At 46.7% G+C, this 16,609-nt stretch overlaps 1 protein-coding gene across 1 annotated transcript in view; it reads right to left on the bottom strand.

The window, feature by feature from the left end:
* Window positions 1-842: 842 nt before the first annotated feature.
* NEURL1 (neuralized E3 ubiquitin protein ligase 1) overlaps window positions 843-16,609 on the bottom strand; it is a 144,705-nt gene continuing 128,938 nt past the window's right edge. Inside the window, exons 5-6 of the mRNA XM_014960344.1 lie at window positions 3,788-3,934; window positions 843-2,275 (exon numbers count right to left, since the gene is read on the bottom strand). Of these exons, the coding sequence (XP_014815830.1) occupies window positions 2,034-2,275; window positions 3,788-3,934 (389 nt within the window). The 3' untranslated portion in view covers window positions 843-2,033. The remainder of the gene's footprint in view (window positions 2,276-3,787; window positions 3,935-16,609) is intronic.

The following is a 16,609-nucleotide window of genomic DNA, read 5'->3' as shown; positions in this document are numbered from 1 at the left end:
AACCCGGCCTCCTCCCACCCCTCAGTGAGGGCATCTGGAGCCATGGCCCCCCCGGGACTTTCGTCGGCAGGGCTGGGTTAGGGGTGGACGTAAGAGGTATGCAAAGAAACAACGTAAATCCCTGTAACCAGAATATCAGCGTTCAAGTTAGTTGCTGCCCGCCGGGGCGGGCTGGGGGTGGCTGCAGATCCCCGTGGTAGGCTGCAGTGATGGCGGCGCCTTCAGAGAAAGGCTCTACAATGCATTCTCCAGCTAGTAGCCTCTTTTTTTTTTTTTCTTTTTTTTTTCTTTTTTTTTTTTTCATTTCAAGAGGACGGGGCAAGAACATGTTCTCCAGGTGCTCTTGGGAGCACCCTCTGCAAGTGCTCCTGCACCCGCCTGCTGCCTTGGGTAGACATGATGCCCCCTGCAGCAAGCGGCTGTGTCTATTAAATGCTTTTATCCCTGTGCTGTTCCCATACGTCCCATCAGCGCCCAGATGCTGGGCCGCAGGAGAAGGCTCAGCAGGATGGGTCCAACTCCATGGCTTTCCCTGGCCTGGCCTGATGGGCACCATGGCGAATGGCCCCAGCCCTCATCACCCCTCAGGGCCCAGACACCATCTCCTCCTCCCTCGCGGCCCTGGAAGGTGGCAGGATGGGGCTGGAGGACACCCAGGCAGCTCTGGCTGCTTCGAAGCTGCCCTGCCTGGGCCTGAGGACCAACAGCCCTGGGCCAGGCCGGCAGCCATGGCAGAGAAGTGGTTGTCACAGCAACCGTGGGGGCTGCCATCACAGGCGCCCACCATGGGGACAGCAGGGTTCCCACCCGGGGCAGGAGGGAAGGGGAGTTGTTTAAATAAACCAAAGCAAACCAAACCCCTCAAGCTATTGTTGTGTTTTTGTTTGTTTTTTTCTTCTTTCCTCTCTTCCTAACACGTAAGGACAGCCATGTCCTGCCAGCGGGCCGGCTGTGAAGGGCTGAGTACCACCTGGCTGGTTTTGTCATAAAGCACAGTGATAAAGTTACCAGTAAATGAAACCCGCAGACATGTGGGTTTATACATTCTTCCCCAGTGGCGTTGGGGTTTTTGTTTCTTTTTTTTTTTTTCCTTCTTCTTTTATTCTTTTATTTTCTCCTTCACAAGTGCTGGCTGGATGGTAGGGGGAGGAAAGGTGAGGGAGGCACATCTCCCTCTGCCGCAGGCCTATGGCGGTAGAGATGCTGCTGAATCCCTCCTGCTGTGTGGAGACCACTGGGGACAAGCCACAGCGAAGGGGTGGTGGGGTTGGAGAGCCGCTCGTCCTGCAACAGGATGGTGACAGGAGGTGGCTGGACGCTGCTGGGAGGGATCGAGGCCGGTGCTGGTCATCTGGCCTGCCATGGATGCCTCCCCCAAGGACCAGCGAAGGGAGGAGCTGGGGACAGTCCTTGAGAGGCTGCCATGGGGCTGCTCTTCTGCCTGTAGCCATGGGGTGGGCGTTCGTTTCACAAATCCTGGGTCATTTTCTGCACTGGCCAAAACCCTTCTGCTGTGAATGCACTGAAAGCACCTTGCTCCCTGGGCAAAGCTCGGTCCTTTCTAAGGGGCTTCCTACACTCAGGCTGGTTGTATGAGGAGACATGTTGCTTGTTTCTCCTCTTCTGCTAAGCTGTCCTCTGCACACGCGGTGTCTCTTAAAGGAGATGTGTAGCACTGAACCTTTTACTGCCCCTGCTAAACATTGGAGACTCCCCTCTGCTGCGCATGGTGTAGAAAAGGGATGATTGCACCAGCTGGGTTTTTTTCTTTTTGAGATAAAGTTTAAAATCCACAGGGGAGAGCAGTCCATCGCAACTTCCCTGACACGCTGGAGTTCATCCCCAGGGCTTGCTTGGAGGATAGAAGAGCAGCGTCTAAGCTCATCTCATCTGTTGTCCATGGAAGAGGGGATCAGGGTGGTGGTGGGTGATGGTTTTTGAGTCTCCTGGATGATGAATAGAGACCAAGACCTGTGGTGTTTCACAGCCTCCTCCCCACCTGCCCAGTCCCCACCGCCGCATCTGTTGCTGCTCTAAGTGCTGCGGTACGTTTTGATGATATCTTTGATGGCCCGTCTGCAAATGGGGCAGCAAGCGTTGGCCATCTTCTTGAGCTTCAGCCCACACGAATAGCAGAGACACATGTGTCCACAGGAGTAAATGACCGTGTCTACCATGTTCTCGTAGCAGATGGTGCATTCATCTCCCCAGGGCCCTGAGACGGACGGAGAGATGGGTGACTCAGGCAAGCTGATGGGAGAGTTGGGAGCTGTGCCTGAAACACAAAGAACAGGGTCACTCATGCTGCTTGTAAAAGGCTTCTTGACATCCCAGGGAGCTTTCTTCCCCGAGGGAGGAACCATGCCCTAGGAGAAATGGGTGCTCCAGGATCAGGGATCCTTCCTGTGACCTACTGTCCCACTCACTGAGCCCTGGTTCACTGGCAACAGAAAAGCAGCATCTGCTGGGATCTGCTGCCCACGTAGAGCAAACCAAGAGACAGCTGTTCCCATGCAGCAGGGACAAAGAGTAGTTTCACATTTTCAAACCACTGTCTAAACATTAACAAAGGAGGAAAAATCAGGAGGGGTGGATCACGCCATCTGCTTTGAAAAGGGAGAGGCTGGGTGGCACAGGGTAGCAGCAGCTCCCAAGACAAGCAGTGCTTCATCTCTAGGGCCAGGCCAGGGGTGTGGGACCACAATGCCTGGCTACAAATCACCCTGGGTGGATCCTTCAGGACAGGGGTGGGGAGATACCTGCATGGACAGCATCTAACTCATAGTGGGTCATTGCTTTGAGAGCTGGTGGGGGGGGAGAAGGAGGGCTGCAGCAATTATGCTCGTGGCACACTTGTAATTACAAGGCCTCAACAATGAAACCAGATGAGGTAGCAAGATACATGTCTACATGTACATAAGCCTTGGAATGGGCTGCCCAGGGAAGGGGTTGAGGCCCCATCCCTGGAGGGATTTCAAAGCTGGGTTGCCATAGTGCTTAGAGCCATGGGTTAGTGATGGTTTTTATCAGAGTTAGGGTGATGGTTCGTCTAGATGATCTGAAAGGTCCCCTCCAACCCAGACAGTTCTATGATTATATGATAATGAGAACATTTCTATTTCTTTCCCCCAAAACCCATTAAAAATCTGAATATTTGCTTTCACCAGTTATTAGATTTGAGACTGATGGGTACCCTCTCAAAAAACACACTTAGTTTTGACAACAATGACAAGGATTTGTTAAGATATAGATCCCACCATCAGTGCCTTAGGATCATGCTGGTGCTTGGGGCTTTAAGATGCTGCAGAACAGCTTGTCATTTTCTACTGTGTGTATCTAAATCTCACCGGAATTCATCGGCATATTAGGAATATCAATACTGAAGGTGTGTGGAGAGGGAAAGGGGGGGTGGGCCTGAAGGCATAACCATGGCTCCAGTCTCAGCTAGCGTGCAACTTGTCACTGCTATGCAGCTCTCCAGAAGGAGCTGTGCGTCACAGGGCCACGCACATAACAGAAACTCTGCTGCGTCCCTCGGGACCTTTCATGATGAAAAGGGTTGGAGAAATATTGCTGTCTAGGCATCTAAGCAGCTTCCACGTAGAAACGGACTGAAAATAGCTTCTGCAGAGGCTCTCCCTCCCTCCCCGAGGGAGCTGACGGGAGACTCTGTTGATCGTTGTGGTTTTAGAGTCCTTCTGGGAGACGAGCCTGAGCCGGGTGAAGGGAGGCAGCGCAGGGAGGCAGAAGAGGGGGGGTCCCTTCTGGGGGATCCCACCACACTTACCACTGATAGAGCTGCAGAGGGGGCCAGAGCCACACGTAGACAATATGGGGTCGGAGACACCGCTGCAGAGGACGGTGGGGGAATTGGGGGTCGACGTGGGCGAGCTCGGTGTGGACAGCCCCAGCCGCTCGGCTAATATGGTGGAACCTGCACCACAAGAAAAAAAACCCAGTTACTTCTTAAAAATTGGGGCTGACGAGGCACTGGGGATCTGCGGCAGGGAGTGCAGCTCTCAGCACTTGTCAGGATTTGTGTCTCATCAGCACAAAATCTAGGGAAGACATAAAAGAAAAGAAACCCTCATATGCCTTTCTAAATGCTAGCAGCTGGCCCTGAAGAGACACTGAGCTCCCACAGCCCCCGAAATTTGCTGGAGCTCCTTTAGTCATCATAACCCTTTGTTTCTGCCCTTAAATGTGTCTCAAGTCATTAAGTGCAGTTACTTTCCTTATGGTTTCATGCTCACATGCCCCCTGGGCACTATATCCAGTGATGGGCTTGTTGCCAGCAGAGGACACAGCCTGCAGTAGGGTGAGCTGGATTCCAGCACAAGAACGTATCACCTTGTCAAAGCACTCCACGCTAACCCGGCACAAAACTGCATCATTCCAGGCTCCCACAAATTCATGCAAAGTCACTCAAGGACTTCCTAGAGACAAGCAGGAGGGTTTGGGAATCAGGAGGACTTAGCTCTGCTCACTGCTCTGCCACTTCCGTAGGGTGGTGTCCATCAGCTGTAAGTCACCAAGGTGCATTTGGCTCTGCAATGAACAAAGACACCTCTCCCACCGTTCAGGAATGTTTTCTCCACTCCCTGCATGGTTGAATGGATGGCTCAAGAGTGCAGAACCCCTTCGAGTGTCCCTTCTAGGTGTCCCCAGCTCCACTGCCTCCTGCCCTCACTGCCCACCATCACCCCTGGGTTAGTGTGGTCTGTCAGAAAAACCAGCTTTGCCCCACAGCCTTCTTGGCACCCTCCCTCTGACTCAGCCTCTTTCTTCTGCTGTTATAACAAGAAGTATCTTAAAAACCCTTCCATAAGGGAAAAAAATGGGAATGCTTAAAAATCTAACTGCTGCAAAGGTTTTGTAGGGGAATTTCATCGTTAACGATGCAGTCTGGTCCTCTGTAAGACAGTGGTGAGACAGCAGCAAGAACCAAGGTATGGTGTCCGGGTGGTAAAAACTAGTTTGCCTATGGTTCTAAAGTTAAAGTTTCTAGTTCTCCAGCTGAGAGGACAACCAGGGTAACTCCAAATCACAACTAAAATGCTAAGACTTCTTCGTGTTACCATATAAGGAGCTGAGAGACACAGAGGGCTTGGATCTGCAGTGTCCTTGATGAGTTGGAGGCTACTCTCCAGAGAAAAAGCAGCAGTAGGAGGCCAGGAAAACCCCACGCACCAGAAAGGTTCTTCAGTTCCTATTTGCAGGGAGGCTACCAAGCCAAGAAGGACCAAACCTGGGAAGCAGGGACTCCAAATGCCAACTGCAGCAAAAAACCAACCAAGAGCACAGCAGCAGCCAGCGCCAGATTCTCCTGCCCTTTTAGCAGGACAAGACTGAGCAGTTTAAGTGTAGAACAGTGACTTGTGTGTGTGATGGTTTGGTCAAAATCTGTTCTGAGGGCTGCATATGGGAGAAGCAGCAATTAGCTTCAACCTTCAGTCCCTCAGTTTTGCTCCTCTTCAAACGAGGAGCGCTTTGCTCCCAGGCACGATCTGAAGTTGAATCAGCCTCTGGAAAGGTCTTTGGGGCTCTCAGGCTTGAGACGCTGTGGAGAGGCACCTCCTTCATCACACAGACGGGAGCTGAGGCTGGAGTTGAGCTCAGTAAACACGCAAAGGGAATGGTTCAGCCTCTAATGACAGCCACGAGCGATGGCCCTTCCCCTCCAATCTGACAGATGACCGACCGTGGCGGAAAACTTGCCCTGTGGGTAACACATACTGTAAACAGGCCCAGCAGGGGCACAGATTTCAGCTCCTTCACTGCACAAATATGAACACTGAGCAGCTGAACAAGTTTTTCAAGCCTTCCCTCTCCCCCTTGCAGCCTGGAGACATCTCTTCCCTTCGACTGACACACAGCACATTGCATTTCTAACACCAACCCGGTCATTTCATTAAATGCAAAATAAAGACTATTTAGGAGCGCTTTTTTTCCTCCTGGACTAATAGGAGAATTTGGAGGTGCCTCGAGTGTGAACTCTGTGAGTATGAACTGCTGAAGCATGCTGGCAGCAGTGCAAATGGCCTCTCCACAGTGCAAGGAGAGCTCATCAGGGCAGGATCTTTTCTGGTTGTAGCTGGTCCGAGTCCCAAAATGGCCTTACCCAAGACCCAGGGGCCAGCACACACCTTCTCAGCTCTTTTTCCTAACACAAGGCGCAGCTCTTGACTTCTCTCCAGCGTAAGCCTAGAGCTTTTGTTTAAAACAATCCCAGTTCCCTACCAGACAAGACACACTTCTCCCTTGGTGACAGAATAATCAACATAAGACACGTTACTCACGCCGTTAATATATTGCTGGATGGTGTGCAGATACCATGACAAGGAGCACGGAATGAGATCATGTGCAGGGCGGAATGAGTGTGGCCAGCTTGGCTTAACTCAAACCAGACACATGTGCTCAAGGCCAAACATGCTCATTGTGCACACAGAGCTCCCACCAAGAGCTAGCTTTCAAACCGTGATGTAAAAAAAAATAATTAAATAATTCTAAATAAATTAATTTAAATACTGATTTAGAAACATTCTTCCTCTCTAAAGCTCCCAGATAAATTATCTCTGCTGCTAACTTGCCTCATGCTTGATCTCAAAACATGCTGAACACACTGGGATCACCTTTAAATGGATTTTGAATCAATTCCATTTGCTGTTTTATCTTTGCAAAGTCCAATTATTAGCAAAAATCCAATGCAGATTGACTCTTTCTCTGCGCTTCTGTCATCACTCTGGGAGAGGTGCAAATAAATGAACCTATATGTCCTCCCACAAACGGAAAGAGAGTATTATATTTTCAGTAGACGAGAGCATTACCATGGAACGTACAGACAACATCATGCCAGGAAAGGCTGCTAAAGGTTTGTAATTCAAAATGGATTGTTGTAATTCAAACTGGAAATAGGATCGGGATGGCATTCAATACGATGAAATGCAAAATGCAGCACTTTAAGCAGAGATAATCGGCTACCCAACTGCAGGACAGGGAATTAGTCCATTCAATTAGAAATACAGCTGTCTTACAGAAAAAGGCCTGGGGATTGCTGGAGGTCACCAGATGATCATAAATCAACATTGCCATCCCACTATGAAAAGGTCGCGCCAATCCAGGGTCATATGAGGCTGGTTAAGGACTGGAGCAGGAGCCTGGCAGCACTGTGGCATCTCTGTTCCTGGAAATACTCAAAACTCAACTGGACATGGTCTGCTGCTAGCTTGGAAGTTTGCCGTGCTGTGAGCAGGAGGTCAGATTAGCTAATTCCCAGGGGTCCCTTCTGACCTAAGCACCATGTCAACCTGTCTTTTAAATCCCTCCAGGGATGGTGCCTCAACCACTCCCCCGGGCAGCCCATTCCAATGGCACCCATTAACTTCTTGGGATTTTACCAGGACATTCCTCATACTGTCTCAGTGTGGGGAAGAGTCTTCATGTTCATAAGGAGACAAAAGCAAGACTCAACTAATTTTACTAAATTTCTGTCTCCTCTCAGCCCTTTCCCCTCACAATTTAATTCAACATTATATAGTCCCATTGCATTTTTTCAGATTTTAGCCCAAAAGGCCTGTGAGCACAATATTTCTGTCAGAGCAGTGGGACTGTGCTTGTGGAAGTCTTGCAGACACCACGCTCCACAGGCTGAAAATGTCTGCTGCTTTGAAGTGGAAATGTGGTATTGCATAGTCTGGAGACTTTGCTTTTAAGTTAGAAAAGAAACTAATGAGCAATACCCGATGTTTGCTGGCTGCAAATAGGAATGAATACGATGACTTCTGCCCCCAGAATGCTGTCTGGCAATGCCAAACACCTTCTTAGGCAGTTCACTCACCTCCTGCTAATTGCATCACCTGTCTAGGCTCCTAAGGATTATTTCATAAGCATTATAAAAATAATGCAGAAGCATTCGGTCTACACTCCACAACTATATTTTTTTCCCTGGTTTGAACCCATCCAACTTAAACTTTATTTTACCTGTCATACAGGATGCTGTCAGTAAATGATCACTATTGTCCAACTCACAGCTCACATAGTCTGAGCATCTTCACCTTTTTAATGGGCTTTCCTTACCCATACTCATCTTCAGTACTATGCCAGGATCTTAACTAAACATTCTACCTAAAAGACAAAATATGGGAGCCTCCTGCCATAGTTTCTAAGGGAGATAAAGTCTTCTGTAACGTACTGACTTGCCCATATGCTGAGTATCACGTGGAGCACGCTGACAGCCCCTTCTCTTTTTATAACACATTTGCTGCAGAAATAGGACAGCTAATGAAGATCAGGTAATTACCAATAGTAATCACAGATTTTTGATGTTGTTCCATCCATCCAAAGGTCCCAGAGCTTCCAGCACACAGTGGAAAAGATTAGAACAGCTGCTGAAATCTGGCTGCAGACTTCAACTGCGATATTTAAGGGTGCTCAAGAGAGCTGTGCACTTCTCATACGTTTTAGTCCAGTGAGCACTGGGCACCTGACAATCATAGTCATTTAGATGCCTTGCAAAACTCTCAACTTGATTTCCCTTTGTTAGGAGCCAGATTTTTACACCTGTCAGCTAAAATAATTCCCCTATCTCAAAAACTGCTCCCTTCTCACGTTTAACACTCCGAATGAATCAGGGCCATTGATTTTGTTATCTAAATAGGATCAAGGTTCTTTCAAAAATCTGGCACAATTGTGGGTACTGAGCTCATGTGAACATCTGCCTGTGGACCTGCAAACTGGTGAAATTACACAGCTATTTTGCATATTACAAGAGCAAAAGCCCATATTGAAGGTACACTGGGGAACACAGGACAGTTGACCTGGTGGTGAGACACAGTGTACTGAGATCTCCTGGCTACTTTCCTGTCTTCTCCCATGAAGGAAGATGAAGTTTCTTTCTCTGATGTTCCCCAGGCAGATGTCAGACCAGCACCTCTCCCTTCACACTGATACTGAAAACCTTGGTATTCCATCAGTGGTACATCCACTAAAAGGTGTGTTTTATCAAGAAAAGCTTTGCATAAGCTAAATCCTTCCACGTTTTATCTCAGTAAATGCTTTTCACTAATGCAAATGTTCCACCAGCTCTAGAAAGAGCTGCAAATATCACAGTTTCCACAGGACAGCCTCAATGGCAGCCCTACCCACAGCATGTTCTCTGCTCCAAAGAGCAGCCCTACACATTTCTGCACATGATCAGATTTTCTTGCCTCCGGCCAAGTCTGCAAGAGAGCTATTTGGTCCCCCAGGGCCACTCAGGTCTTGCCCAACAGGGACTTTGGAATCCATCATGTTAAAACAAAGGAACAAAGCACCTGTAGCTGCCTGAGCACATGGTAGTTAAAGATCAACAATAATGGTAGGGAAGGATGTAAGCACATCCATCATTTCTGAATGCTATAAAATACATGTATTTACACAGCCATTTGTTATGTTCCCACGGTGATGGGAACAATACTGCATTGACCAGAAACCAGTGCTTCCTTCCCCTTAGGCTTGATGTTTTTTGGCCAACCATGCTCTCAGAGTCCAGCCTCTATGTTCCAACTCATCTCTGCCTCTCAGGTGACCGGCATCAGTTGATGATCCATGAGGTTTCTTGCATTCAAGTACTTCCCAGGGGATTTAAAAACTGCTCCAAACAGAACAATATTACATTTTGTTCTTTGCAAGCCCATGAAAACATAAGGGATTTTGCATTATGCTACAGAAATGTCCGGAAATAGGTCAAAAAGCAGCCTGGCAGATTGTGCGGGCAAAACCATAAGGCCTGTGTTTACAGATGGGTGTCAGACAACCACTGTTCATGGAAGCAGAAGTTAGATCCAAACTACATGAAGAACAACAATTCAGACTTTCGTGTGGATCAGAACAGGAGGGTACTTTATGGCTTCACTGGAGCATTGCTATCTGCTGTGTCCAGAAGGGCAGCAGGGCACCAACACATCTATTACCATCCTGCAGTCATATGCACACTCCAATTAAGCAGGAGAAATATGAACGCTCAAGACACCACAGAAGTTTTTGATCCAGCAACTCTCACAGCCCAAGCCCAATGTGCCATCTGAAAGCAAAGAGCACACAGCAAACTTAGAAGGCACCTTTCCTGACCTGAAAGGTGAAGTTCAGTGGCTACTCAGCACTTCATCCTGCAAAATCCTGAGGACATGGACACCATGAAATGAACATCTAGACGAACTGAAGTTAAAGAGCCTCTAATGGGGCTCCATCTCTCAACCTCAGAAATACCAGACCAACAAAGCACCCAGATAGAGGCTTAGATCAATAACAGGTAAAAAAAAGAAGCCTGGATTGAGTAGCTGAACTGCACGAAAAATGAGAATTGGAGCTTTCGTCTTGCTTAAGAAAAACAATCCACAAAGTCCTCTAAAAGATCACAGCTATTAATTACCCTGATGAAAAATGGTTCTGTTCACAACAGCACTTTTTTCAGCTCCATCTCGAAAAGGCCATTTGGCTCCGAGTATCTAGGAGACCACAGCAAGAGTGGTTCTGGGAGCTGTATCCTGCTGCCTGACCCAGCACCCCCAGCTCTGTGCTTCTCCAGGAGGGACATGTATGAATAGGGTGGCAGATGCATACAGGAAACAAATGCTCTCACTTTTCTTGGCCAGCCCTGCTCTGAGCTTCTGTGGGATGAAAAGGCATCTGACAAAGAAGGAAAAGAAAGAGTTTAGTCTGCTATGTCACTCTCACAGTAGCCAGTATAACTCACTCATGCCAGTGCTAGTTCAAAGAATAGGCAGATTTTATCTGTCCTGACAGACAAGCTGCAATTCAAAGAGGCTGGAACATGATCCCATATCCTGCATATTCACTGTAGGCAGGCAAAGGCGTTAGGAGATAAGGAAGATCTATACATCACTTGCTATGAACATCTCACTGCAGCCAGAGATAGCTTATTACCCTAGTGATGACAATTTCTGCTCTTGTGGAGGACAGAATGCAGAGGACAAGGCATTTGCAAGCTCTGTGGTTTTCACTTAGAGGGGGTCCTCTTGCTTTGCCCAGCCTTTTCCCAGGTGCTGGCCAATACCTCAATCCACAGGCTAATGCTCACTGATTTACCCTTGGCAAGTGTGATTAATTATGTGTCACCTGTGACGAGACCTTTAGCTGGATGGTACAAAGGTGCCATAAGCAAGTATTACCTCTGACATTGCTGACCCTGACCACAAGGGACAAGCATTTGACTGCATCCAATTCTCCATGACTGTGCAGTTTTCCAAGGCACAAGTTGTTAAGCTGTTGTCCTCTCTAAGACAACAGCTTCCCTTTTTGCTAATTGTCTTTAAAACCATTAATATAAAACATAGAATCAGACAGTCATAGAATGGCTTAGGTTGGAAGGGACCTTAAAGATCATGGAGTTCCAACCCCCTGCCCTGGGCAGGGACACCTCCCACCAGACCAGGTTGCTCCAAGCCCCATCCAGCCTGGCCTTGAACCCCTCCAGGGATGGGGCAGCCACAGCTTCTCTGGGCAACCTGAGGGCTAGTGTCTCACCACCCTGACAGCAAAAGAATTTCTTTCTAAGATCTAATCTAATTCTGCCCTCTTCCAATTTAAAACCATTACCCTTTGTCCTATTGCTACACTCCTTGACCAAGAGTCCCTCCCCATCTCTCTTGTAGCCCCTTCAGGTACTGGAAGGCTGCTATAAGGTCTCCCCAGAGCCTTCTCTTCTGCATGCTGAACACCCCTCTCAGCCTGAGGGCATGAATGAAGAGCCCCGTGCAGTGCTAGAATCAAGCCCAGAAGTTACGGACCCAGTAATGGTCTTGTGGAGCTCTTACAACTTAACATCAGCACTGTGTACTTCACTTGCAATGAAAGATAAAAGCATGCATTAGCGGAGGGTTTATGAAGAGGCATCAATTAATACAAGTGGATTTCTTTCCAAGAGGCACCGGTTGTTAACTCTCTTCCTCCCCCCCCCTAGCTTCTAATGCTATAAAACACCACATTCCCTGCAGTGCATAGGAACTCCAGACAGTTAAGTTCCACACAACACGGATCTGTTAGATCCCAATCAGCTTAATGAGTCCATTTTCCACAGGAGTGCAGCACGCTTCCAAAATTAAAAAAAAACAACACACCAACACAAAACACGGACGATAAAACTCTGGGGCACGTCTAACTGAACACTTGTTAAAGGAAGCAATTAATTGTATGCATTTCTGTGCAACAATGTTATGCATTTATCAGGTTTCTCTTGTGCTGTATTCAGTTCAGCAGTTCCCATGTCACTGGAATGAACCAAGGCAGAGAAGGATCAGGTTCCCAGATGGGTAACCTACTGGCCACATCTGTGACCAGAGGTAAGGCTGTGTGATTTACTGCTGCAAAGAACTAGCCAGCTTCTCTCAAATGAGGGAAGCTTAGAAATTTAGAGCTGAAGAACCAAAATCCTGGATTCTCCCTGCCTGAGAGACTTTTCTGTAGACTGTACCTGCTGTCTGCACCATGGGCCATTAAATATTTTGCATGCTCTCTGCAGTTAATGGTATGAGCAAAGTATGTAACTGCACCCAGAGTAGAGACCTGTTTTGGAAGAGATAGGTGCTCTGCCATGGGATACTGGAATCCTGGTACAGTCGGGGAGCAACTGGCCAGCTCTTTCCTTGCCTGCATGATTTTGAGCCCATTGCCCAATTCCATGAACACCTGAAAGAAGGATGGAAACCTCAGCAGCAACTGATTTCTAAATACCTTGCAATGGGCAGCTGAGTAGGAGCCCCAACTCAAAGCTCACGGTAAAGGAGAGCTTAGCTCAAACACACTCTGCATTTATCCAGCAGGGATGTGAACAGGGACTTACCCACACCAAATGCTGGCTCCTGGGTTGTTTTTTTTGAGGCCTGATGCTGGCTCTTGGCCAGCATGAGGAGACATCCAGAGAGCTGCAGTATCGCGCAGCTGTGCTGGTGGGGCTGGAGTAATTCAAGTCCACGGACAGAAAGGACACAGATAAGTTGGCAACTCAGCTTCATTAGTATGAACCGTTGATGGAACATGTTATTTCATCGCTCAAAAGACAATTTCAAAATTACTGGAAAGGATGAAATTCACAAGGGAAACCACACCAAAACAACAAAATAAAGGAGACGAAGGAAGATGTTTTACATGCTGGTGATTCACTGTGAGACAAAAGAAAATGAAAGAATATCCCCAACCATTTGGATCCTCAAATACTAAATATATAAACTTATTGCTGTGATAGCTCCTCCAGACATGAGTCATACATTTTAAAACCTTATGGGGTCGATCAATTTAACTTCATAAACGAATTACACCACCAAAACCAGACCAAAACCAGACCGATGTATCCAGACTGGCTCATTTCAGCTTTTCAGAGCTGTCAATAAAACTGTGTGTGAGCTGAAATGCTTACCAGCAAAAGCTGAAAGCAGTAAATCAAATTTAATAGGCTGGTTTTGTCGACTGTACAGGAATGATGCCTGAAAAAAACCAACCCAAGCCTGAACTAATGGAATTCCTAAAGGATACGCAAAGACTGTTTCATTTCTACATGCTTAATGATCTGGGTTTCTGTTTGGTTGTCCTGTGTGCGTAACCCACAGAATTTCTGAATTGAGACCAGCACTTTAGACATAAAATATTTAGAAAGGCTTCCAATCCTGACACAAAGATCTATTGCCTCCCTCAATAGCTGGTTCCTGTAGTTAATTACCCTCACTTATGTTTAATTTAAATTTGTGTCCCTTCATTTTCCAGCAGCTTGGTATTTTTTATGCTATTATCTGCTATATTAAAATGCCCTCCTCTTTCATTTATCTTCCCTTCATGTGGTCAAGTTGCCTTTTAACCTTTTCTTTGCAACTAATTGACATCCTTCCAGCTCCCACTGCCTCTATAGGCTATGGAGGGGCTTGGGTTTCCTTTATTTTTCATTGCTGAGGTGACATAAAGACAAATAATGCTTCCAACCTTGTCCTTATTTTCTGCTATTTTATTTCTCCTACAGCAAATATATTGCCAGTATATGATGCCTGATTGATTAGATAGAAACAGAAATCAGAACTCTTTACTATCAAACCAACCCCACACTCCCCTCCTCTCCTACAGAGCTCCCTGTAAGACCATGAGTCTGGATAGAGATGATCTCCCCTGGTATCTACATTAGAAAATAAATACTTGTATATTTTAAATATCAATACTTGTATCTCCAACACTGTGGGATGACTGCGATCAGTAAACTTCGGCTTCTATGGTAAAGCCACAAGTCAGGGTAGACCTAAGCTTGGTCCTTCTCTGGGTCAGGACCAACTAAGTAATCTCAAGGCATGAAATGTAGTACCCGGTGTTCAAAACCCTGAGCCATCTTGTTATCTGAGTCAAAAATAAGCTTCTAGGTACAAGAGTGGCATTGCTGCTCTTCACCTTCTCTATCCTCCAAATAAAACAGAAAAGCTGGAGAAGAAGCAAACCCAGCAACTTTAATTTCATTTTATAGCTGGCTGTAGTGCTGATGTTCTTTTAACGTTGCGTAACATTGCTTTGATTAATCTAATAATGGTATGCCCCCAGAAATAGAATGACATATGCTATTTAAGATAGGTTTGGTACAATTATCCCTCTTGCAGTATTTGTGTCTCATTTCTTTCAAGGATATGGAACTTCACTTTTTCCATTAAAAGTAGAAAAAGATGACTATAAACATGTCTTCTCCCGTGCTGTAAAACTCAGACTACAAAGGATAGATCACACAAAATTACTCTTGTTTGCATTCTGAAGACGGAGCTTGTCATTAGAAAGATGAACACTTTATATTCTTCTTACATTTTCTAATATTATAATGACAGATATTATGGCAAGCACCATAATCTGTTCCACTGCAGTGCAAACAGCGCACATCGCCTCCCTAATCGCATTGCAAAAGCTAGAGATGGGAGTTCATTATTTTCTTTGCCTTCTGTCGGGATATTGCTGAGCCACATAATTACTGCAGTTGCAGAGACGTGCAGTGTTGGGACAGCATCAGTGCCCTTCCCAGGGCAGCTCCACTGTACTGATACTGGGACTGTACTGCTCCCAGCACTGTTGTACTGGAAACATAAGGTCTGAGAAGCTCTATTTGTATTTTAGTACCTGTCAAAGACTATAGGCAAGCTCCAGTTTCATAGCTTTTAACTGGGAGGTAGCAGTTTGATTCAAGATGATTCAAGGATTGGAACATCTCCCTTATGAAGAAAGGCTGAGAGAGCTGGGACTCTTTAGTCTGGAGAAGAGAAGGCTGAGGGGAGACCTTAGCAATGCCTGTAAATACCTAAAGGGTGGTTTGAAGGAGGAGGGAGCCAGACTCTTTTCAGCGGTTGCCAGTGAGAGGACGAGCGGCAACGGGCACAAGCTGGAACATAGGAGGTTCCACTCAAATATGAGAAAAAACTACTTCACACACAGTGAGGGTGACAGAGCCCTGGCAGAGGCTGCCCAGGGAGGTTGTGGAGTCCCCTTCTCTGGAGATTTGCAAGACCCACCTGGATGCTCCTGAGTAACATGCTCTAGCTCTAAGGCAATCCTGCTTCAGCAGGGCAGTTGGACTAGATGGTCTCTATGGTCCCTTCCAACTCTAAAAATTCAGTGAAATTCAGCTTGCTGCCCAAACCGACGTGGACAAAGCTGTATGGATAAAGCTGTACACCCCGCAGGTTCTTTTCACTGACATCTCACTTAAGAACAACAGCCCATTTTCAGCTTCTCCTCCAGTGGCAGAGGCCAGAAAAGTCTGTTATGTGGCCACAAATACAGGTAGTGAGGAGTTTTCCAGCTCAGCAGATTTCATTTCATAGATCTAAACGCAGATTTATCTAAAGCTGGGCCTGGGAGCGTACTGGTTTGGTTTACCCAGGACGTGGGAGGGCTGTGTTCAAGCCCATGCTCTGCTGAAGTCTGTAGGAGGACACATCCTCCCTGCCCTCTTTCAGGACATATTGCAAGCAGGGTATTCACTCTGTGCAAAGCTGCCTGAATCAGTGATCTCATATGAAAGGAAGCACTGGCTGATGACTTAGCTTGACCAGCAGCTCAATGACCTGAGGATGTTTTCCTTCTAACGTATACAGGGGCATTTAATCTTCTGCTTTAGTGGGATCTGTTTGACTTCACCTACCATTAGCACAAAGACATGCTGGTGGAGAGCAGAGCTAGCCACGGCTTATGTACAGTACCCACAACAAATGTAATCAGGTTGAATTATCAGGGATTGAGTCCTGGGCTCCTGGAAATAAATTGCAGTATTACATTTGTCATCTGTGAGCCTTTAACAGCCAAAAAACACTCCCAGCACAGGGCTATGGTCAACTTTAAGCAAATTATATAGGGCACTTCATACTGTGATTAAGGTGAACTGGATCCTGCAGACAGACCTGTATGTTCACCACAATTTATCTTCAAAGATTGTCTATAAATCCTAAAAACAGAGGTGTTGGTTGGCTTTGGGGTTTAGGTGTCATTGTTTTTTTCCTGTTGGGCAAGAGGGGCATTTTACCTTGAAGCGAAAAGGAATATAAGTATATTTGAAACTATATGAATATAACAGTTTAAACAAGAAAGGAGCATTTTTAAATCA

Source organism: Calidris pugnax, unplaced genomic scaffold (genome assembly GCF_001431845.1).
Source record: "Calidris pugnax isolate Ruff unplaced genomic scaffold, ASM143184v1 scaffold4, whole genome shotgun sequence".
Lineage (NCBI taxonomy): Eukaryota > Metazoa > Chordata > Aves > Charadriiformes > Scolopacidae > Calidris > Calidris pugnax.
The sequence above is the reverse complement of the archived record's forward strand: the minus strand, read 5'-3'. Positions and strand labels throughout refer to the sequence as shown.